We start from the raw sequence: 24,283 nt of genomic DNA, 5'->3' as shown, positions 1-24,283 counted from the left end.
TATCCTGTTATGCTATGTGGAGCTGAATGGTCAGTCCAGGACAGATTTTTGCTTTGAAATGTTCCAGTCAAAGAATCTTATTTCTGTCCGAGAGAACATCAACATTATTATTATTATTATTTTCCATCAGACTAGGAGGCAGTAAGCTGCTTTCTTGAAAGGAGCAGGACTAAATGTGATGTTTAAAATGGCTTGGGACTGGATAGAAGAAGAGTGCAAGGTGGATAGTGCTTGTAAGTGGCTGAAAGTGTGGGGTTAAGAGTTGTGATATGTGAAGGAAACTTGCTGAACTGTGGAGAAGGAATAAAGGGAATGAAAGTGGAAACTGAGTGGTCATTGTGGGAGAGGAGGTTGAACACCAAGTCAGGAGAGGTGGCAGAAAGAAAATGATGCAAGATGAAGAGGGTCATAAGGTGATACAGACTGCTTCAAACAATACTAGCGGTGCCATAATGGTAGACAATACATTTTAGAAACTGATAAGTACAATCTGGCATGAAGTAGACCAGTTTTAGAGGGGGATGGAAGAGTAAGATCCTGAATAGACAAGAAAGAATATCTGATGGCTGAGGTGACACCATAGCACCATGGGTAAGAATACATAGGACATAGGGAGGTTGGACTCGAAAGTTATGAATGCTGAAAAAAAAAAGTGAAGGAAAAGAAAAAGGTACGACTTGTATAAGAGCAGAGGAGAAGAGAGTGTAGTTGTTAGTCAAGCAACAGGACAATGTGAGTAAAAGAGCAACAAAAAAGCAGAAGGTAACAGGAAAAACCTATGCATATTGATTACAAAATTATGCATTAAAAACAAAAAAAGTTTAAGACTGCTTGAACTCATTGAACATAGTGAATCTATTTTAAGTGGTAAGTATTTAAATGCTTTGACATTACCATCAGTTCCCAGAAAGGATAAATATTGGACAACAGCTTGAAAAGGAAATGGTAGTTTTTGCTTTTTTTTTTTCAGTAAAATATTGTTATATTTATTTAAACTTATTTTACTGCTTTAAAATTTGTCGTAAATCCTTGTGCGTTGCATTTCCATGCTTTATTTTTATAGAAGGAAATGATTGATGAAACTGCCATATTGATCTGTCTGTTTTCACAGGATACTTGAGCTAGATTTAATAGTTAGAGATGAAGATGGAAATATCTTGGATCCAGATAAAACCAGTGTCATCAGCCTATTTCATGCACATGAAGAAGCAACGAATAAAATCACTGAGCGAATTAAAGAGGAAATGGTAGGAATAATGGGCGAAACTTAATGCTTCCTTTGCTAAAAATCAAAATGAAAATTCAGTGCAAGGCTTGAAGGGCGTAACCTTCTACCATAAAATTGCTAGAAATGCTTGCCTCTAAGTTACCTCAGAGTTGATTCGCATTCATGTTATAAATATGGAGAAACCTCAAATTGAGTTGTATTTGTGCACTGGATTCAGTCTGTGGACTGGGCTGAAAGCCTGTCCATAAAGCTGGCTCTAAATCCATTCTTTGCTTTCTAAATGCAAAAAGGTCTCCTAAATCCATTTGTGGGCTTACTCAATAGGCTGGTTTGTGTAGTGAGTAGTTACATACTTGGAGTTTAGGTTGTACCCTCTGACTAATCTAAGTTCTTTTTTAAAGAATCTTGTGAAAATGCTGGTTGTTTGCTGTAAGTTGCTGCTTGTTAGTTGGTCTGAAGGAGTTGAAGAATTTAAGCTTGCTTAAGGAGTTTGGTGAACTCAGAATAATCTTGTGGACCAGTACCAGTAGTGAGCATATCTAAGCAAAGCTAATGAGGGCATATACATTTCATCTTCTAAAATATTAAACAAGAGACTGTACTTCATACTTCCTTGATCTCTTCATATTAAGTCTGTTCAGAGACTTAGACGATACTTTAGTTCTTTTCTTCATTCATGAGAAAGTAAATAGTGATAAAGCAAGTTAAATATCTGGCAAAACAAACAAAAAAAAAGTGCCATCATGGCCATCATGACACATCACTAATGCCCATGTCAAACTGCTGGAAAACACCTTTTGAGTTGTCCTCATCAGTGTCACTAAATAAATCTTGCTTTCCAGACATCAGCATGTAATTAACTGACAATACAAGGAAACTAAAAATTGTTTGTCTGCAACAGACTACATTAGCTTGTTTTAAAAATACGGCAAAACAGTGGATAAGAAGAACTTTAGGACATCATCTGTTAAGTGGCTGTTTCTAGGTGTTTAAAATGAGATGTGGGTCGAATTTAGGTGCCTATTTTTGAGATGGTGATCCTGCTCAGCTGTGTCCTTACCCCAGTGTATACCATTTTTTTGTTATTTGTCTTCAGAAGGTTGTATTTTTCTTGTTTATGTTCCTGGCATGGTGAAATCTCATTACAATGCAGATAGTAGGCTTCCCCCTATATGTTACTGTGTTCAAAAAAATTATCTGGTGCAGATTTGTAGGTTTGGCTCTATAGTGGCAGCTTGATATTTTTTCTTCTGCTCTTTAAAAGTGACAGGTATGTCTCACCTTTCACTATAATTGTCCTGTGGCTAAAGAACTGGCCTAGGGTATGGAAGTCAAGTTAATCTCTTTTCCTAAAGGGTTTTAAGTTCTTACACCACTGGAAAAATATTCTGAAATCTTCTAGACATGGTTCTTTATCAAAATTTTAGTAAAGGATATCAGAATGGTTCCACTGAAAGCAGTCCAATTTTCTTGGTAGTTAAGGTTTTGAATACATTGATACACAGGAGGTGATCTTAACCTGGCTTTTATCTCCTCAGTGAAATTAAATATAAGATATTAAATACGGGAAGATTTCTGGAGGTGAAGGGAAGAGAAACAGCATAACTATTGTGTTCCTTGGAAATATTTGTTAAATAAAGTAAGCCCTGTTCCATTTCTGAAAGAAGACACCAACCGGGAAAGGATAATATGTTTAGAATCCCATGCAAAGGAAATTCTTACTGATAATACTGAGTAAGTCCCCTAAGTCCTGCAAAAGCTGGATTTAAGGCACCTCTGTCATCGGCTTTTTTATTATTTGCACACTGAGGTAGCTCCCGAGGCCAGGTACAGTGTTTGGAAGAATCCAGTCTGAGTTTTTCATCTTCTTACATACACTGAAGGATCACTGCAAGGGATCTTCCATACCTATGTCGCTTCTGCATCTTCTAACTAACCTGCGAGCTTTCTTCCTTCATCATAGAAAAGGATGTTGATACACTGGAGAAATATTGGGAAGCATCAGAAACTTATTTTCTGGTCATTTTCGTGTTGCTAGACAATCTCTGAGTAATGTACAGGGTAAAGGCTTTTGGTAGAAAGGAAGCCTTTTTTTTAAAAAAAAAAAAAAACAACAACACAAATCTTACTGTTTGATGGTTCTTTAAGTGAGCAGAATGTGCTGATTTTTCAAGATCAACTACGATATGTAATAACAACTGAAATTGCTTGTGGTGTCCTACCACTTTAATTCCTGGATGTAGCTTATGATTTTCCTCCTTCTGAATAGTCAAAGGATCAACCAGATTATGCATCATACTCCCGAATGTCTTCATCCCCCACCCATAGCCTATATGTCTTTGTGCGGAATTTTGTTTGCCGAATTGGAGAGGATGCAGAACTCTTTATGTCACTATATGATCCACAAAAATTAACAATTATAAGGTAAGCTTATTTATTTACTTAAGGGGAAAAAAATCTAATGAGAGGAGCTGGCCATAATGAAGTACAATAGTTGCCAACATGCTAGTAATGCAGAGAATATATAAATAAATGGAAGACAACCAGAATAAAGGAAAGTGTGGATAGATTTAATTGCTGGATATTAAAGCATTCTTGGATAATGGATCCTGAATACTTTGACAGCTAACTTCTGGAGTGAGCATTTGAGAGTTTTGGAGAATTTCGAGACCACTTCAAAGTTAGATATGACAGTACTATTGGAGGGATTTGTGTTTTAAATAAAGACAATATAGTTGTCTTTAACTTTAGAGCTTTTACAGACTTCAGGAGAAAGAAACTTCATGTGGTAGTAACTGAGACATCATGTATTGAAGTTTATAAGACTGTCAATCCAGCCAAGAGCACTCAGTCATATTACGTAGAGTCTGAGGCAGTTGTTAAAATGGGTTTTAAAAGGGCGAAAAGGAAGAGAGAAAAATGCAAATTCTAGAGGTAACTGTTCTTGCTGCTTATCCAAAGGTAACCTTGAGATTGTCTTCAGAAATTGATGGAGATCCTTCTTTTGTGGAAACATACCTCTCATACAATTTGACTGCTGATTTACTACTTTATTTTTGATGAAGAGTATACTGGAGTGCCAGAGTACAAAACTGGAAATTAAGCATTGTCTTTCCTATTATACAGCTTTATGAAGTAGAATGAACTAGACTGATGTAACCTCTGGAGTTACCTAGTCGAACCTGCCTATCAAAGCAGAGCTGGCTTAGTTAAATCAGATAGTTCAAAGCCTTGTCCAGTCACAGTCTGATTATCAAGGATAGATATTCAAGATCTTCTCTGTACTTTGCAAGTGCTCTAATTTCTCCATGTATGACCATTCTTAGCTGTATAAGGAGAAAGTAGTATTAGATTGCATCTATCTTCTGTCAGCTCCAGGCCTGAATCTGAAGTCTTGATTTGTTTTACCAGGCAGTGCGTACAGATGTAAGGAACATTATTTTTATTTTTGCCATCTGGTAAAATTGGGTGCCTGGAAGAATGACTTGCGATGTCAGTGGATTGACTATATGACTTTCTTGATGGGGAGTGTTGTGGTATCTAGAATGAAGTGCTGCAAAGTGGGGGGGAGGGAGAGAGAAAATGTGAGGAACTTCTAAATTCACAGGTAGAATAAGGTTCTGCTGACGATTCCTACGAGATTATGATAACAATGTTTTCTCCAAAAAAGGTGCCATTATGTCTAATGTGTGAGTTACTTTTCAGCATTTACTGATGGTGTTTTGTATAGCGCTTGTCTTTTAGTCTGGTATTAGCTTCAAACAGTCACAGACTGTCTGCTGTATTGCGACCTGTTACATACTGTGTTTTCTTAATATACTGTGAAACAGAAGAATTATTAAATCACATGGTAATAAGAAATTTATCTTCAAAACAGTGAGAACTACTTGGTGAGATGGGGGAGTAAAGGCTTTCCAAAGGAAATTGATATGCTCAATAATCTGAAAGTAGTGTTTACAGTAAGTGTTTTCCGGTTTTCCTTATATCTTTCAAATCAGATTCTGTCTTTTCTGTTGCCACTATCAGAATTTCTGAGGATGAGGAAGGAAGAAGTAGTCATCTTAGAGCAAGATCATCAGTCATTGGGTGCTTTAGGGCAGTGCCTTTGATGTCCTTTCTTCAAATCAGCTTGCACTTTTTCTCTAATGTCTTTCTCATCAGTTTAATGATGACTTTGATATTTTATCTGCTGTAACTATTGATTGCTACTTTCTTCTTTTTATCTTAGCTTATGTTTTCCTCAAATCTGAAAGTCTTACAGTGTTTCTTATTTTCTGTTGACTCTTTTTTTTTTTTCTTTCATTGATTGTTGAGGCTTATTTTCTTACTGGAGAGCCTCCTTAAATTTCATGACCAAGTTCTTCCCCAAATAATACTTTAACTATCCTTTTTCATTTAGGATCTTGGAAATAAAGACCTTAGCAGAGACAAAATTTATTTAGTTTGTCAAATAGTCCGAGTTGGAAGGATGGATCTCAAAGACAGTAACTCAAAGAAATACACACAAGGACTAAGGCGGCCTTTTGGAGTGGCAGGTAACTGATGTCTCCTGTACTCCATCTGAAGCAGGAGTTAAGTGATAATTGCCAACCCTGGACAATAAAATCTCTACGAAGACATGTCAGAATCTAAAATAGACATATCAACTATCTTGATAGTTGATAATACTTCTGTACTTAACGTTTGAAGTCCATAAAGACTGTACCTACATTAGCATTTTAGTTATATCAGGAATGTGCTTTTGAATTAAATTTCCTAATTATTCACACTTACTGCAACAAAGTGCAAACCAAAACGGTACCACAGTATTAATAACAAAATTCACTGTGGATGAAATAAAAATACTGATTATGTACCAGGAGCACCACCAATGCACGCACACGTTATTTGCAAGATCAGACCAAAACTAGTCTGAAGTCATTCCCTCCTCACATAGCCTCATGTCTGTAGTGCACTCATTGCACTGAAAGTTCTCATCCACAGATTTACTCCTACTGGGCTACACTGCCTGCTAATGAGAATCTATATTTACCTCGAGGAACAAGAATATATAATATACAGTATTAATGGATAGGAGGAGATATTTAGCAATGCCATTTTATGTTTTGATAATCTTCTTTTACTTTTGTAGTTATGGATATTACTGACATCATAAAAGGAAAAGCTGAAAGTGATGAAGAAAAGCAGCATTTCATACCCTTCCATCCGTAAGACAGTCATAAATATCCTATTTTTGTACACAGGTTTCTACATCTGTTTGGTGGCAAATTGACCCGTGAAATGCTTAAAGAAAAAATACTTTTTCCTTTTAATACTTTTACGTTGTGGTAGTGTTAATTATTTAAGTATCACTTTAAAAGGCATTTAAGACTTGACAGAGGTTACAGAGCATGATACATAAATATATATGGCTACAAATGTTCTCCTTCTGTCAGCTGGTCCCATGTCCTATTTAAGAAAAAACTAGTTAAATCATTATACCATTAATGCAACAAGTCTTACAACTATGAATGACTAGTAATTGATGTGCTTGATTTTGCTTTGAACTTGAGAAAAATCTGAGTAAGAACTGGGTTTCAGTTTGAAAGTAGTTGAATTGTCACACGTTAACTATCTTGAAAGTAATTTTTAGAGGTTTTGGGCAACCAGACCAGCTGCCTAAAAATGCAACACTCAAAAATCAAATGGATAGATGTCAGTGTTCACTGGAAATGTATTTGTGCATTCTACATAGCACTACCGTTATGTAGTATGGAGTATTAATATAATTCTGGAAATAAACCAGTGTGTCAGACTTTGGCCTATTTTACTTGTTTACAATTTGATCCAAATTGTCTGTTATTTGAGAATTTGGTCATAATTTCAAGAGGTGCTGAAATTCAAGTTCATTAGTCAGGCTGTTCATCAGGAAAACCTGGACTGCACAGGCATGTTGGTGAATGCTTTCAGGATGTGCTTTCCTACAAAATGACAGGCTTATGTACTGTGGTCAGTCTGTCACAGGGCACAGTTCTTTAAGTTGTTGATTTCATCTTTTTTTCACTTCAGTCTACACATGGGCTTAGCACAAAAGGTCTGCAACTCAGAGCAAGAGATGATGAAATTACACAATTTATTATAATAAGGCCAAGTATTGCAAAGAGAACTGAGGCTGTTTGTCATCTATATTCTGAATGGTATTTAATATATTTAGTGCTTAATTCCTAGTAGTCATTGTTTTTTCTCCTGCAGGGTAGTGGCAGAGAATGACTTTTTACACAGTCTCCTAAGCAAAATCACAGCATCAAAAGGAGACAGTGGTGGACAAGGTGAAGTACATTATTTTTAAAAATCAGATAACAAGGAATTTCAGTGGAATTTCATTTCATATTGTTTACATTTTAGAGAAAGGTTTTTATGTTATGCCAGTAACACCACCATGGACACGTGGACAACTTTGAAGCTGGAAGCGAAGAATCATGACTTAGTTGCAGAATGTAGGAGGCTATTTAAATTAGTATTTAAAAGTATTGGATGTTAGGCATTTATTTCCAACTAAAACAAGTGGGAGAAATGAACTCTTGTAATTATTTTGGTCAGGAAATGAGAACACCATCTGAGGAGAGAGGTGTGTTTTTGCTGTGTGTTTTTTCTTTCCTCTCTTTAGAAAAAGTGTGATTTTCTTCTTTTCTTTTTTCTTTCCTCCTCCTTTTAATAGGTCTCTGGGTAACTGTCAAAATGCTTGTTGGAGATGTGATTCAAACTAGGAAGGACTATCCACACCTTGTAGACAGAACAACAGTTGTTGCTAGAAAACTAGGATTTCCTGAAATAATCATGCCAGGTAAGAGGTGCTTTGTTCTCTATCAGCAGCTGATTTTTGTGGTCATTTCCTGGGTTAATGAGCATCAGCTATGACCTTAATTACTGATTTCAGTAAGGAGTAACTCAGAGAATCTAGAGTTTACCCTTCATGTTAAACTATGTTCCAAAATTACAGGTTTATATAAAATAGTGAAGTCCTTGGAAAGTATTACACAGTACTAAAATAGAAAAAATAAAATCAAGACAGTGAGGGATAATCTGAGCTCCTGGTACATAGCTTTTTTCCTTGCTAAGGAAATGCTTACTAAAAATGAAGTTGCGTACTAAAATTTTAACTTAACCTTATTTTTATTGTAACTTATCATTGTCCTTTAATTATAATAATAAAATAAATAAATACATAAATGTTCTTACCCTCGATTTTGGATTTATGATTACGTATTTGCCAACCAAATTCACTCACTGTCTACAATTCTTCGTTTTAAATCAAAAATCAATTCAAATCTCACTACTTTGAAACTTCATTCACAGGAGAACTTTAATTTGTTCACAGAAGACAATTAAAATAGTTCCTTCTAGAAAGGCAGCTCTTAATGTGGACAAAATTCAGTAATGGCATCCTGCTGTCACCTCACCAGCAGGTGTCAGTGCAGGACGAGAATCGGTTGAAGGCACTTTCAGGAACCTTGTTTGGTTCGTTTCAAGGCTCGCTGTACGATCTTACCTGAGAACAAAAGAGCTGAAAATTTTAAGTTCAGATGGAAAATGAGACGTTTTCTATGTTAACGTATTTCACTGTTGAAAAACTCTTGTGAAGTTAATCCGACCCTTTGTTCTCACAGCATTTTCATTCATTTTGAACCTTTTCATTTCTTTTTTAGGAGATATAAGAAATGACATTTATATTACACTACTGTATGGAGACTTTGACAAATACAATAAAACAACTCAGAGAAATGTGGAAGTAATAATGTGTGTTTGTGATGAAGAAGGAAAAACTCTGCCAGTAAGTTTTTTTTTTTTTTTTTTTTCTCGTATGACAGACAGAAATACAAAAATGAAGTACATTACGGAAGTAACCCTTAAACTTCTTTAAAATTCTTATAAAACTACCTAATAGAAAACATTAGCTCTCTCACTTGTATCATCTTTTGACAGATGAGTTTTATGTTTACTGTGACAAATCTATTCAAGTCCTGTACAGGTCTTGCACAGAACTGTAAAACTCATGGAAAAGAGAAATGACACTGACCCATTTTAGCTGTGACTAGGGAACAAAGATTAAATGCTGTTCCTGACAATTATTACACTGTTTATCATTCCTCCCCCCCCCCCCGCCTTTTTTTTTGGGGGGGGGGGGGGGAGGGCGGTGGGGGGGAAGGTGGGGAATTCTTGGAGGAACACATTTGTGCATTTAAATGTGCATTTAAATTCTATTTCTTTCACATAGCAAACCTCTGATTTGTGCCAGGAGGACTGTCTGTTCCGTGAATGAAGTACATGGCAAATAACTACATTAGTGAAAACAGTGGTGTGTGGACACTGCACTTATACAACAAATATTTACAGTGTCTTTAGTCTTGTCTTTTTCTTTTTTTTCTATTTCTTTTTATGAATACTTGTCTTTTCCTTAGGATTTCTTAACATCAGTTCAATATTCAGTGGGATTTTTGGCCTTCCCATTTTTGAGCTTTATACTGTTCTCTGAAACTCTACTGTGATCATGAGGGTGAAATCATTAAGATAATTCTTGAGATAAAATAAAAATGGAGAAATTCAGTGTGGTTCATGAGTTGCTGAAATGTCAGTGTGTTGATGGATTACAACTAAATATTCAACCTACAATATAGATTTAAAGCTTGAATGAAGAAAACCCTAAACTCACATAATGCCTAGGGTCCACAAAACAAATTGTAACCCTGATCAGAAAACACCTGACCATATGACTGGTATGTATACGAAATAACTGTTGTGATATAGACGTCACTGGCTTCTACTCTGTCGGTTGCAGTTACAGATAATATGCTTAAAATATTTGCCAAAATATTCATTAAAGAAATGAACCCAGTGTAATGCATTAAATCTTGCATTCATTCCAATGAAATATATGTCCAGTGCCATGGATGCACCTTTTCTCCAAATACTAGCAGAAAATTGAGTTGTCCCTTTGTCTATGATCTGACATAGATGTTCAAATAATGCCTGCTTTCTGGGGGCAATATGCCTTACACATGCTTAAACAACAATTTTTCAGGAGTTGATTAAAATACTGTTGAAGACAAGTAATAACAAAAGCAAATGTTTTTCAATTTTAGATTTCATAAATAATCAAATATCAGTAAACTTCTAAACCTGTGATTTTTTTTTTTAAACTTCAATGTTTCTAGTTATTGTACCCTATAATTCAGATTAAACCCATGTTTATTAACATGGAACTTGCTGTTCCTGTTCAGGTATCAAACTAGTTTCAGGTGTAAGGGCTGGCACTACATTTTGTTGCAAATTAAAGGCCTTTTCTTTTCTACCTGAATGTCACAGAATGCATTCAAACACATTGGTGTACAAACCTTGAAATAATTCCCTTTGTGCAAATCGGGTGTACCTTTCTGTAGTTAAGTCACAGAGACCAGGCTTTAGTAATCTTCAGGTATCAGCATCACACCTTACTTGTCACCAGATGTCTTTCCTGGTGTTTGAAAAAGACTTCTGTCACTGGATTTTTAACAGGAAAGTTGCACCTTTGCAGTAGTTAGTGCAGTTTCTATGAGGCTAGCTTCATCTGTGCCTTCAGTAGAGAATTTAGTATATTTGCTTCTTTCATGCATTGCAGTTTCACATCTGATGCCTTGTGAGGTGTCAGCGATTTTGCTTCATCCGTTATCATCGTTAGCAGTTATCCTGCATGTACAAACCTCAACAGCAGTCAGACAGGAACGAGGGAAGTAGGTTGAGACTCCTTCCAGATTCACTAAGACTGAATTTCTGTTACAACAATTTTTAACTTGACCAGAAGTCAAGTTAGAGCCATACTAGTTCTGACAATCAGTATACTGTAGTAACTTAGGCTGTCGAATGTGACCAGGTGAGAAGTAAATAGCTAAAATTCATGGAGAAACAGGTGAGTTGCAAGTTAAAACACAGAGGGAAAAAGTCCTTAAAGGGATTAGTAAGTAGATCTAGACCAGGTTATTGAAAAAAGAAATGTAGAAATTAAATTTAGCACAAGGGGCAGAAAATGTAAAAACAAGAAAAAATCAGAAATTCTAAACATTGGGAAAAAACCCGCGAGAGTGTTATATTGGTGCATCTGTATCATTTAGTTCAGAAGTAACTTTTGGTACATAAACAATACTTATGAGACTATGCTAAAATAAGAGTATTTTAAAGTCAGGGGAGAAGTCAAAGAAATAATAAAGCAAAATAATTGTTTCATTGTGTTTCTTTCCCACTAATTGAGGTGATCTATGCCTTTGTTACTTTAGTTCCTCATTTGGAAGAGAAAGGGAGCCTCTCTGTTGGTTACCTGGCTTTCCTCACAGCCCACTGTGAGCCTGTAAAAGGCCATCTACTTCTAGGTCCAGTATAATTCTGGAAAATGTTCATTTTCCTTGTGTTCAGAGGGTTGGAAACAGCATCTCCTGTCAAAGCTTCGTTTCTGTTTGTTCTTCTGTTATCAGACAGGTCTTCCTGCTCCATGGTATGTGCCAGTCCCACACTTGTATCATTTCAGGATTACATCTCCAGGCTCCCAGGCCTGAGGGAGGCCTGAGGGCCGTGGCAGTGGCTTTGCCTTCCTGTTGCCCTGGTTGCTGGGCCCTCAGGGGATGGTACCTGAGGTGTGAAAGGTTCATTCCCTTAGTCCAGGGCTGCCGTGGGCTCCAGGGGCTTCGGCCCTCAGTGAGCATGGCCTCAGCATGGCAGAGTGAGGGCAGGTGGTCCTGCACCCATCCCGTCAGGCGCTGAGGTAAAGTGGGGGGCGGGATGGCAGAGGCTCTTGATCATCAGGTCAGCTGGTTTGGTTGGTTTTGCACAAGTGACAAAAACTCACAGAAATGAGTGAGCCGCTATGAACTGTTTCTTTCTTCCTTCCTGTAAGAATGCTGTTTGCCTGGGAGCAGGGGACAAACCCGTGAGTGAATACAGATCAGTGCTCTACTACCAGGTCAAACAGCCACGCTGGATGGAAACATTAAAGGTATGGTGCAGAAACTTTTCACTTGCATTATTTCCTCATCACTTGTTGGTACCTCAGGTAGTGTTGCATAGCATCAGCTTTTTATAAAATAGGTTTAAAATACCTTCACCCTGAATAAAACAAGAAGGGTAATGTCTTAGTCAGATATCAGTTATTAGGGCTACGTGTTTACTGAGGCTTGAAATTTGGCTTAGAAAAATGATATTAAGATCTTATCTAGCAAAACAAATGAGATCGTCTTAGATAACCTCACGTCCTAATATGCTTCATGAAAAATTATATACTGCATTTGTTTTATTGCTGTGAAATATTAGGGGTGAGGAACTTCAACTACCTGAAAAAAATCAGAAAGAGGCATAAAATAATATTCTTTTGGACAGAAAAAAGCTGTTCTAAATTACTTCGGATATACGCTACTAATTATCAAATCCAGCTTTAATGTCTTTGAATGGAAAATACCTAGAAGCTTCTAGAAGTAGTTCTTATAAAGCATGTCTCTGGCTTGATAGTGTGATATATATATTTTTTAAATTTATTTTTTATGAAGACATCTACTGAAGATTATATTGTCATGTATGGCAAGCCTGCAGTTACAGTAAGGGGTGGTGTGTGTCCCCGAGATAGCTCAGGGCAGGGAGGGAATGTCATTTGTGTCATTTGAAACATTAATGTGTTTTTAAATATATTTGTTGTTTTGAAAACATTGACCAGTCCTGTGTTTTGGTTTGTGTACTATTTTGTTTTTTAAAAGTTGTATTTCAGACTTCTGTATGGAAACATTTTAATAGAATTATTAACAGTAGATCCATTTGTTAATAAAAGTGTAGTTAATATAAAGTGTGTTATGCAGTAAAAAATTTAAAGGGAAGTTGAGTTGTGAGTCAACTTGACAGAATGCAGATCTAAAGTTTTAGAATTATAAACATGTTGCTATTAATATTTTTTGTTAACAATTGGTCTTTTGTTGCATGCATGTCATAATTACATATGCTGCTTTAAAAATAAAGCAGTCATTATTCTCAGATTCTACTCAAGGATTTGAAGAGGAATTTAATTATTAAAATATACGTTTTTTTCTGATTTTACTAAAGGTAGCAGTTCCTATTGAAGACATGCAAAGGATACATCTGCGCTTTATGTTCAGACACAGGTCATCTCAAGAGTGTGAGTAGAGAATTTTTACTTCGGTGAATTTTAATTCCTTGATCAGTAGCCAACTGCAAATGTTCTGTTTTGCAGCTAAAGATAAAGGAGAGAAGAATTTTGCAATGGCCTACATAAGGCTTATGAAGGAGGATGGAACAACTCTTCAAGATGGCATCCATGATTTGTTAGTCCTAAAGGTATTGGATTTTTTTTCCTTTTTTCCTCCTTAAGAGATCTTTGTTTCACACTATTGTCTTTGACTGCATTGTTTATGTTCCTTGTGCTAAATGAATTTTATTAATCTATTGAAGACAAAAATTATATTTTCATCTGAGGAAAAAAAAAAGGTGCAACTTCTTCCTTGGCTGGTAAACATTATCTTACATTTTAATTACAGTTAGATGATTTAAGAACAATGAGAGACACTTACTCTTTGTCATATTTTTATTGGGTATTATGATTTTGGCTTTCCCTATTACAAAGGAAGTCATGTGAGAGCTAAGTACTTGGATATGTACCATTATTCTGGCTGAAGAGAGGTGTTTTTTCGTTCACTTAGAGTCTTTATTACATGAACGATCACAGAATGTAATCTTAGGGAGTTGTTGCTTCAATTTTGTAGTTTCTCAGATACCAAACTGAAAGTTCCAGGAATTTGATTTTGGACACAAAGAGCATTGTTTTTACTCACCCTGATTGAACATAGATAGGATTATGACTTTGTGACTTGAAGCAGGGAACATATGTCTTGAGATTGTTTTGTGTTTTGTTTGTATTATTTCTTATGTTGGAGAACAAGCAGGAACTATGAACCAGGAACCATCGCCAATTCACTAGAATATTTACTTGTTTCTTCTATTTGTTAGTGTTCTTTTCAGTAAACTAGTTTGCCATAACAAATGGCAAGCGATACACATACAACTAAATCAAGTTGTACTTGATTTTCACTGCCTTCAGACATGGAATCTTTCTGACTTTTGGATCACATTTTCAAGTCTTTTCAAAATGTCTGTATAACTTGTCTCAAAAAAAAGAAGTCAGAATTCCCTTCTTGTTCCAGAAATTCTGAGAAGTAATTACTTGACAAGATTGATACAACCATGAAAGTCAGTAATACTGTCTTTTTTTGCAGCTTAAGGATTACGCGTTTTGTCATTTTACATATATTTATAGTCAGTGTTTTGAAACTTTCTTGTTTAATAGGACAAAGACTATAGACATTGAAGCAGATACAAACTAAAACATTAGAAAATCATTCTAGATTGTTTTTTGCAACTCTTTGTATACATGTAATTGTAGTCTAAGAATATGAGAGGATTGAATCAAATCTGTTGAGGTGTTACAGCTTGAAGTGACAGAGTTCATAAATGCATGGGGGGAACTTTCTTTACCAATTGTGTTAAAGAAAAATGATGTTTTCTAAACAGTTAGGAATGCAATTTTCATTGCCTCCCAGTCCTGAGTAGGAATCAAAAGTTGAGATGTAACAAATCTCAGTGAGGGCTATGGCATGCAGCTTGATGAAATGGTATAGTAGGGAGAGAGGGGGCATAGATCAGGAAATACATCTTGGGTCTTTATCTGTGGTGTTCCTGCTACTGAAAACCATGAATTCCATCATCTCTGTTGCTTATTCACTACAGCATATTGGCAAACCTAAAATATAATCTCACCATGTCCTGGTCTGTCCTGAAATTTTATGTTGAAGGTCCAGGTATGAAGCTGTAATAGACATACCAAAATAGAGCTGCTATTCTTACCCTATCAATCCAATTTTCTGTTCTTAAATTGTGTGCAGACATCATAACTATATGACCTGTATCCTGTGTACAGTCTTCAAGGTGATGCTCAGTGGTCTCATCTTCTATCTCTAGTCACATCTTAATGAGAAGTCTGATCTTGCTTTTATTCTGCTAGTGATATCATAATTCCTCCCTGAGCCCTTAAAACACATATCTTTTCAATTTTTGAATTTTCACAGTATGCTCATTGTAGTCTTGTGAAGCCCTTTTGCTGCTGGGACTTTTGTTTTCTTTATTATTTTTATTGCATTAATTTATTGTATTCATTTAAGTCCATAAAAACGTATCTTTTTATTTACTTTTGTACAAAATACAAAATAACTCTACTTTAAAATCCGGTGTTATGAAGTATGTGATAAATGATAAATACGTTATTTTTTTCAGGGTGACAGTAAAAAAATGGAGGATTCTAGTGCATATTTGACATTACCTTCTACACGGCAACACATAGAAAATAAAGGAGCAACCATAGGCAGGAACTCAAGTATTGTAGGTGGGCTTTCAGTAAGCTCACGAGATGCATTTTATATTTCAACTCTGGTTTGTTCTACAAAGTTAACTCAGAATGGTATGTATTTTCTAAACAGGTAGACATTTTAGAAAGAAGACTTCTGCACAAATGAGAAATCACATATTAAATTTTCATGTTTGTCTGTCCATTTATTTTCTATTAGTGGGCTTACTAGGTCTCTTGAAGTGGCGTATGAAGCCAGAGCTGCTACAGGAAAACCTGGAAAAACTGAAGATTGTGGATGGAGAGGAAGTTGTAAAAGTATATCTTTTGTTGTTGGTGTTTTGTAAATAGTGCATAAGAATGCAATACTGGATTCCTTTCTGGATGCTTTTATCAGATTTCTACTTTGTCTTATACTAACATTTTATGCAATATATGTGGATGTGTATGTAGAAACACACACGATCACAAGTTTAAATAATGCTGATAAGGACAGATGTGCACAGAACTGATCTTGAAATTAACAAAGCAAGAACATCTCTTTCTCTCTAGAACTATACTTTTTACTTCTTAGGGATAAGTGCCTGATTCTACCCAGGGAACAGGCTTTCCATTTTGTCTTGTGTTTCAAGATTCAGTCGATTCATTTGTTATGGGTTGTCAACTAGACTAAACTTTGTGTGGGAGTTCTTTAGTTGTATTGTGCTGTGACACATGCTAAATATGTTTGGAAAATCTTTCTGAAGTAAGAGTTTGTAATCTTATTTAAGATAGATTCTCTATTTTGATGCACAAAGAAAAAGAACTAATAGTCTCCAAAATGACCAAAATTAATTGTAAGTTTGAAAGGAGTATTTTGCTGTCAAGTCTGAAATGATGAAAGAACAAATAATTGGTTCTTGCTGTTAGATTTAATCAAATTAAGTGTGACTCCAGTATTCAGATTAGGAGTCTCTTACATTTTTGTTTTTTTTAAACAAAAGCGGTAGACACCTCTCCTGTTTCTTTTGTAGGAGGGAAAACTTATTTAAAAAACAAACAAACAAACAAAAAAAAAAACAGAAAAAACCAAGCAAAAACACCAGAGACTTATGAGTGGCTCAGGCCTTATGAGGAGTGGCTGATTGAGCTGGGGTTTTTTAGCATGGAGAAAAGGAGGCTTGGGGAGACCTTACCACACTCTACAATTACCTTAAAGGAGTCTATAGCAGAGTGGGGATCAGTCTCTTCTCCTACGCACTAAGTGATAAGACAAGAGGAAATAGCCCTAAGTTGTGGCGGGGGGGAGGAGGTAGGTTGGATATTAGGGAAAAATTCTTCAATGAAAGAACAGGCTGCCCAGGGAAGTAGTTGCGTTACCATCCGTTGAGGTCTTCAAAGTTCATATAGATGTGTAGCTTTGTGACATGTTTTAATAGTGGACTTGGCAGTGCTAGATTAAATGTTGGACTGGATGATGTTAGAGGTTTTTTCCAAACTAAATGATTCTATGACTTGGTTTCCAAGTCACTGAGGAGCTATCCTTTGATTTAAAGAGACTTGAATAAGACCACAGAAGTTGAAAGCATGTTTTTAATCACCATATGTAGGTAACAATAGCAACTACAATAAGTACCACTAAGGAACTAGGAATGCAGTTTTAGATAACTATCATTAGTTTATGTAACATTTTTAGCTTAATTCCATAAGCTTTGAGCTATGTATATATTATTGATTGCTTATGTCTGAGGATTTAAGTTCATAAATTAAAGAAACTAGAGCCTAAATCCTCAGAAATGTGTTCTAAATTTGGCTGATACTTCAGTAAAGGCCTCTAAAAATCCCCTCTTGAGAAAAACAGCCTCCTATCTGAAAACTGAATTGTGTGGTTTTCAAGCTGAATTGGCTGTCAGTTTGTCTTTTCATGTTTTTGTATAGTTTCTCCAAGATACGCTGGATGCCTTGTTTAACATCATGATGGAACATTCCCACAGTAACGAATATGATATCCTTGTCTTTGATGCACTGGTAAGAATGGGCAATGGGTGATTTAATCTGTCAAGAATCCTATGAATGTGAATGAACTATCACATTGTTTATCTCAAGAAAGTAGACTCAAAATCTCTGCAGAAAAGATAGGATATTACTATTTCCAAAACTATAAAAAAAAAAAAAAAAGACACTTCAAAATAGTGGTTTATCACAAATGTTTCAGGAGACTAATGTTTTCATTTGAAGTGTGACTTTACGGAAAAGGCTAATTATGTCCATTTCTGTTCAGATATATATCATAGGACTCATTGCAGACCGTAAATTTCAGCATTTTAACACTGTTTTGGAAGCATATATCCAACAGCATTTTAGTGCAACCTTGGCATACAAGTAAGTTTTTTTCTTTTTTCTCCCTTTTTCTTTATTCTAAAACCTCTGCAATCAAATTAAATAAAGGAAATACTGTTATTTTCTGATGTAATTATTAAAGTTGTTCAGATGCTGCTTTTTGCTTATCTGGAAACAGACCTGCCTGTGAGAAACAGATATGACCATAGGTAGAGTTAATTGACAAAAAGTAATTGATTTGGGGTTAAACAATTCTTTGACATTCATTTTTCTCATCTGAATTACGTTGCTGTGTCTACACATCATCTGTATCCCATCAAATTTGTCAAAAATTTGCTATAAATCCTCTTCCTTTACATTCCTGATCTTAATCTGAAATGCTTTAAGTGGGGACATGAGGATGTCATTAACCCATTTATGTAGGTTTCCACATATTCTTTTAGAGCAAACAAACTCATGGGGGAAAAAAAAGTGGAATCTTTGTATGCAGTTCACTATCTGATACTGTACCTGAAAGGTTTAGGTGCATTTAAATCAAATTTCCAAATTTGTTACACGGTCTGTTGTGAACTGGAGTCTTACTATTTACTACATGGTCATTCCAGTGGGAAGGTAGAGTGGTTGGATCTTCCATATAATGCCCAAATGGGAAGGTATGCTTTAATAGAAAAGAACAAAAACTGTGGAGACACATAGACACATTATGCAATAAATTTAATACTGGATTTGTTCTTTGTTCTAAACATACTTTTGGAGGTGGCAGTAGGATAAAATTGCTTTGGCTTATGAAGAACTATGATGTTAATCAGTTTCTGCGCATCTCTGGGAAGTGCCAATAGGATATATGTATTTCATTTACCTTAAGTCTTGTTCTGGCAGTTCAATGGGGGTGACTGATTGAAACAAAACTTTAATTGGAGATTTGAATAATGGATAAAAGACCTTAGCTGAAGGTTTGGAATAGGTGAGAATATATTGTACTGTTCTGTGATGAATATGCACCAGTTCCAGTTCAACAGGAAAAGTCCCCCAGATGTTGCATTAGAAGATAAGTTTGCTTGCAGTGCACAGTCAATCCTTTTTCATGTTCTAGGGAAGCTGAAGTCAGCTTTATTGGGCCCAGAAAGCTCAAGCAACTAACTATGTGGTCTTTAATTCTCCTTCATTCCATATGTAATTAGCACATGCAATTTAATGCATTAGTATTGTGAAAGTAGAGAAGATCGGGTACAGAACCTCTTAGGACAGCCTAATTTGTTTGAAGTCTTTCGAAGACTTACCTGACTGGCATTTTCTAATGATTTAATCAAAGCTGCAGAGGCAAAATCATGGTTAAGGTTGTTCTCAAAATCTTGCACTTTCTTGGAGCCATTCCTTCCTAGTACACCATGGATGATACAGTCTGTTTCAAGAATAATTTATGAAATACAGATAACTGTATATGGCCTAATTCATAGTCAGGAAGGAGATGCTGTGTCTCAGACATACTATGACCACTTTTTCTTTCACATGAAGCTGCCCCTAAATTTGTGGAAAAGGAGAATTGACTGTAGGACACAGCTTTCATTTCTGACATTTTATCATACTTGATGGCTGCAGTTCCTTGGAGGTGGACAGGAGGGTGATCTCGGAGTTCCGTGCATCACTTATGCTGATTCGCATTTAAAACAATATCCATGATATGTGAGAGGTTTAAAGAAAAAAAAAAAAAAAAACAAGAAAAAAAACTTTTTTGTTTCCTTCACTTGATATAAAGTAGTAAGACACATTAAACTAATTATTTTGTGATCAAACATGAGTCTGATGTTTTTCATAGGAGCATATTTTTAATGCTGGGTATTATCAGCAAAAGATTACCTTTCTTTGCCTCAAATTTTCTTCACTGCTCCTTTATACCCAGTGTCCAAGTTAAACATGAGTTCTTATAGAGACTTATGCCTCTGGAGATTTGAGCAGATACTCAAAAGCTTTGGATGTGAGGCATGACAATTTATAGTACATGGAAATAAGTTGCCAGGTCAGCAGCAGATTAACTTCGGTCAGTACCTTTCCTGCAGTTAGTTGTCATTGTGTTATTAGAGGCATTTCCTGATGCTAGCAATGATGCATTGCTAATTATCCTTGTTCCAGTGTAATGTGAAGAGTTTTTGAAATAACCTGTACTTAGACCCCAATGCCTAGATTCCCATTGTCAGGTGCCACTGATTAGGCCAATTGAAGTTGTAGGTCAGTCAAGCAAGGAAGATTTGTTGAAAGTCATTCCTAAATAGATGTTTTGACCCCATTAGATGATATGGTCTTTTGGTCAAACTGTGAGGTCTTCGCTCAGTTTCTGTTTAGTCATCCATTTGTACCTAGTTCTTATGTAGAGTTACGAGAGGACTTAACATTGAGAGTTGAGGGACCTTGAGTGGACTGACACTGCATATAAGTTAGATAAATTTTATTCTAACTCAGTATAGAGCTGTGAATTCAGAGAAGTGATATGAAGCAGTAAATAAAAAAAAACAAAATGGATGTAGTGCCCCAGAAGGCTGAGAGGCTGAGAGTATGATATTTTGGTTCTGAAATCTGAGGTAGGCTGGTGCTGTGGGGCTGACAATGTCTGTATTTTGTGCAGTAGCTAGAGGTTCTTGAACTATTATTTCCATGTGAGTATGTCCCAGATATAGTAGTCACTTCATAATGTTTGATCATTCCAGCTGGTGAACTGTTAAATTTCATCAACAACCAAGTACTAGTTTGAGGTTGGTTGGTTGGTTGGGGTAGGGGATAGTGGGATAGTAGGTTCCCACTGTTGTATTGATCTGCAGGGAAAAAATAAAACACACTGATTTCAATTTTTTTTATGGCCATGTTATGATTAAGATTACATCCTTAATATTACTTTAAACATTTAGGATAAAACTAAAACTATAAATATAGGGACTTTTATTTATAGATGATCTTTTGCACTTTTACAACAGGCTGTGTGTTAGTTTAGCAAAAACTGTCTTTGGATACAAACCCAGGAGGTATTTAAATAAAATACATACCTTAAGCAGATATTGCAGTGTACAGGGAGGTTGAAACATTTACAATCAGTTAATTTAAAGCATGTAGTGCTGTTGAACCACTGGATTGCTACTTAATGCAGGTAGGTAGGCAGAAATAACATTTGTGCTACCTTGTACATATATATTATAAACTTTTTTTTAAAACGCTTTCAGGATTGTGTGAAATTATGCTGCTGGTGTGAGATTTCAGATTGGTTTCTTGTTTGTGCAGTTAAGAATTTGCTCATTTCTTTTATTCTGATAGAATTTGTGTGACATTAACACAAAAATAAATGCTGTATGTTCTGTTGTGTGAATGCTTGATTAAGAATAAATATTCTCTTAGAGTTGGCAAATGAGTTAGAGAAATTAATTTTAGAGAAGGTTATTTTAAAAATGTCTTTTTCAACTACAGGAAACTAATGAGTGTTCTGAAGACATACTTGGATACCTCCAGCCGAGGAGAGCAATGTGAACCTATCCTAAGAACTCTGAAAGCACTGGAATATGTTTTCAAGTTCATTGTTAGATCAAGGACATTATTTTCACAGTAAGTGCCCATGCTATAGCCACTTATCTATCAGCGCAATACCACAAAGAGTAGTAGACCTGTGAAACAGAAGAATTTGATTCCAGAACTGTTTTTTTAAATTATTTTTTGTAAATAAAACCCAAACATTTTCTTATACTGCAACTGGCCTAAAATACAGACTTGCTAAAATAACATTTTTTGAGAGGGAATCCTCAAATAATTGCTATGTGATTTACAGTGTAGGCTCCAGAGATGTATTTAGTAATAGCAGCCAATTTCAAAGGATGATTATTTCTTGTATCAGATGGCTTGGCCTAAGACCAATGTATGCCCAAACATTGTGACAGATGGCGTGAAGCTGTATGCTTGTCCTTGAGATAGTTGTGTTCAGAAGTTCAGACTGCAAGGAACAAGGTAATTTTCAGTAATCGTTGTCCAACTGAATGTAGAGTTACAGACAAGCAGGAGCTTATAAGAAATTCTAAAAGGACTAGATATGTATAGCTTAGCGAAACAGATGGGGCATATTGTTTATGAGTGGTATTCAGGTATAGGGAAAAGGGAGAGAAGGAGAAAGAAGGAGTTGGAAGGAAGAAAACTATACTGTAGTGACTGTGGCCCCCACTTCCTCCACTGGCCCTTAAGTATTCTCCCTGCATCGCACTGATCCCATCCACATCCTCTTTTCTTTCTTCATTCCTGCTCTCTCTCTGCATTTATCCTCAGCTCTTTCCCCCGTAGTACTTCTTCTGTTGTTCCCCTGATACTTGCCTGAAGAGGTGCAGTGCCGGAAGATAGATAGTGACAAATTCAGGACTGTGGGTACACCCAGTTGTTGGCTGTAAAACTTGAGGGTTGGCAGCCAACAGAACAGGGAAGTGTTCTGGTTTTATCTGCTTTTGTTAAGTAAGAGCTGTAATACAACTTTTCTCTGTTACTCTGCCCAGTTCTTCAAAAAATCCACCTAGGTGTATAGTTTTGTAAAATTAAGTATATTATTTGTTGAATTATGAAATTCTGACTGAAATAGGAGTAGATTCAGAAGTGGCTGGCTACTGGTAAATAGTCCCTTAGACATCGTTTTCTCTCTAAGAAATTGCTATTTATAGATTGATACAGACAAACAAGATGAGAAGCTGTAAAAACAAAGGGGATGGCGCTCATGGGGATAGAATATAGCTAGCAGTGCAAAAGCTTTGTTTTAATTTTTTTAATAGGTGTCATGGCAAAAGGGGATATTGTGAGCCTTGTTGGAGGAAGCATTGCGTAGAGCATTATGGAAAACTTGTTGCAAGGCTGATGGTCAGAGAAGCCAGGGATTTTCTGTTGCTTGTTTGTGTTCGTTTTGTTTTGCTTGAAGAACTTCAGTCTCCATCTTAATCTTCAGTATTAGTGGGCAGCAGAAAGTGTGTACATCTGACAGTCTATGATAAATGGAGTTGTTGCAATATGGTGCATATTCAAGCGAGTACCTGTACGTATCTATTTGTTTTAGTTTTCCTTACAACAACCTTAACCGAAGTTAACCAAAGGTCTGAAACTCTATATTCAGTTGGACAATCATTATTACAGACTGTAATTGTTCTTGTAAGAACATAGCTGCTGAAAAAAATAAGGAATCAGTTAACAGTATCTTCTGGTACTGAGTATCTGTCTCAAGTTTTTGTGATCTAACTTTTCACAGTCAAGACTGTCAGACTGGACTATGAAAAAGGAGGAAATGTGGAAAAAATGGATTTGTATATTTTATTCCCTTGAGAAAAGTTGGGATTTCGGATTAATTTTTGAAAGTTTAGAATAGCCTTCTCTGAGATGAATCTTTTGAATTAATAGAGCTGAGACAGATCCTCACTTGGAAAGTGAACTTTTTTTTTTTTAAATAACTTCAGATATATGAGATTTCATTATTTAGAGGCTTTTTTCAAAAAAAAAAATAATCTGAAAACTTTGTTACATTGTGCTCAAGCTGCAGAATACTTACTGCAGTGAATAACAGATATTTTCCCCAATTGTTCTATCTATGTACATAATGTTGGATCAACTTTTAAAATCTATTTTTGTTATTTTTGAAACTTGGTACGCTTAGAATGATGAAAATTTCCTGATTCTGAAATGATAAAACAGTGCATGTCTCAATAGATTATATGAAGGCAAAGAGCAAACGGAATTTGAAGAATCTATGAGGAGACTCTTTGAATCCATCAACAACCTGATGAAAAGCCAACATAAAACTACCATTTTGTTGCAGGTTGGTGTGTTCTTGGAAATTTTATTTTTATTTTATTTTTTTTTTAATTTGTTCTTGTATGGGGTTTTGTTCCTTGGTGTTTTATTGTTTTGTTTCATTTTGGTTTTGAAATTGAGGGTAAGATAGTCTTAGGTAATTTATCTTTTGTTTCTCTTTTGTAGCTGTCCTTTATTCAAGATCACGTTGCTTAGTAAATTTGAAGTAGACAAGGTCAGGAGAAGATAAATTTATATAATTTCAAACATGCAATGAGTGACTGAAAGAACTAAAATATGGATGCTAGAATTTCTCAAGGAATATAGGGAAGTGAAGCCTCCAGTGAGAGCTGAGCATTTCTTGAGTTTCTTCAGGTTGTGCTAAACAGGTATTCTACCATCTGAGTTTGAAAAGTAAACTTGATAGTATCAGCGTTTTGGAGGTGAGTTACTTAACTGAAAGTAGTGTCAGTGTTTCCCATACATGTCAGTGTTAATTATTCTTACGTTTTAGAACCCTGTGCTTTAAGAAAACTAGAAAAGCA

The 24,283-nt window shown here is 35.8% G+C and overlaps 1 protein-coding gene across 1 annotated transcript in view; it reads left to right on the top strand.

The window, feature by feature from the left end:
• The window catches only part of DOCK2 (dedicator of cytokinesis 2), a 185,534-nt gene that overhangs the window by 15,439 nt on the left and 145,812 nt on the right, over nt 1-24,283 (top strand). The window contains exons 7-23 of the mRNA XM_035562961.1: nt 1,112-1,247; nt 3,498-3,652; nt 5,106-5,187; nt 5,628-5,763; nt 6,360-6,435; nt 7,460-7,536; nt 7,926-8,051; nt 8,914-9,038; nt 12,129-12,227; nt 13,319-13,391; nt 13,467-13,570; nt 15,560-15,743; nt 15,850-15,947; nt 17,547-17,636; nt 17,890-17,990; nt 21,399-21,533; nt 23,655-23,763. Of these exons, the coding sequence (XP_035418854.1) occupies nt 1,112-1,247; nt 3,498-3,652; nt 5,106-5,187; nt 5,628-5,763; nt 6,360-6,435; nt 7,460-7,536; nt 7,926-8,051; nt 8,914-9,038; nt 12,129-12,227; nt 13,319-13,391; nt 13,467-13,570; nt 15,560-15,743; nt 15,850-15,947; nt 17,547-17,636; nt 17,890-17,990; nt 21,399-21,533; nt 23,655-23,763 (1,906 nt within the window). The remainder of the gene's footprint in view (nt 1-1,111; nt 1,248-3,497; nt 3,653-5,105; nt 5,188-5,627; nt 5,764-6,359; nt 6,436-7,459; nt 7,537-7,925; nt 8,052-8,913; nt 9,039-12,128; nt 12,228-13,318; nt 13,392-13,466; nt 13,571-15,559; nt 15,744-15,849; nt 15,948-17,546; nt 17,637-17,889; nt 17,991-21,398; nt 21,534-23,654; nt 23,764-24,283) is intronic.

This window comes from Cygnus atratus, chromosome 14 (assembly GCF_013377495.2).
Source record: "Cygnus atratus isolate AKBS03 ecotype Queensland, Australia chromosome 14, CAtr_DNAZoo_HiC_assembly, whole genome shotgun sequence".
Lineage (NCBI taxonomy): Eukaryota > Metazoa > Chordata > Aves > Anseriformes > Anatidae > Cygnus > Cygnus atratus.
Note: the sequence above shows the minus strand (reverse complement) of the source record. Positions and strands in the feature narration are given on the sequence as shown.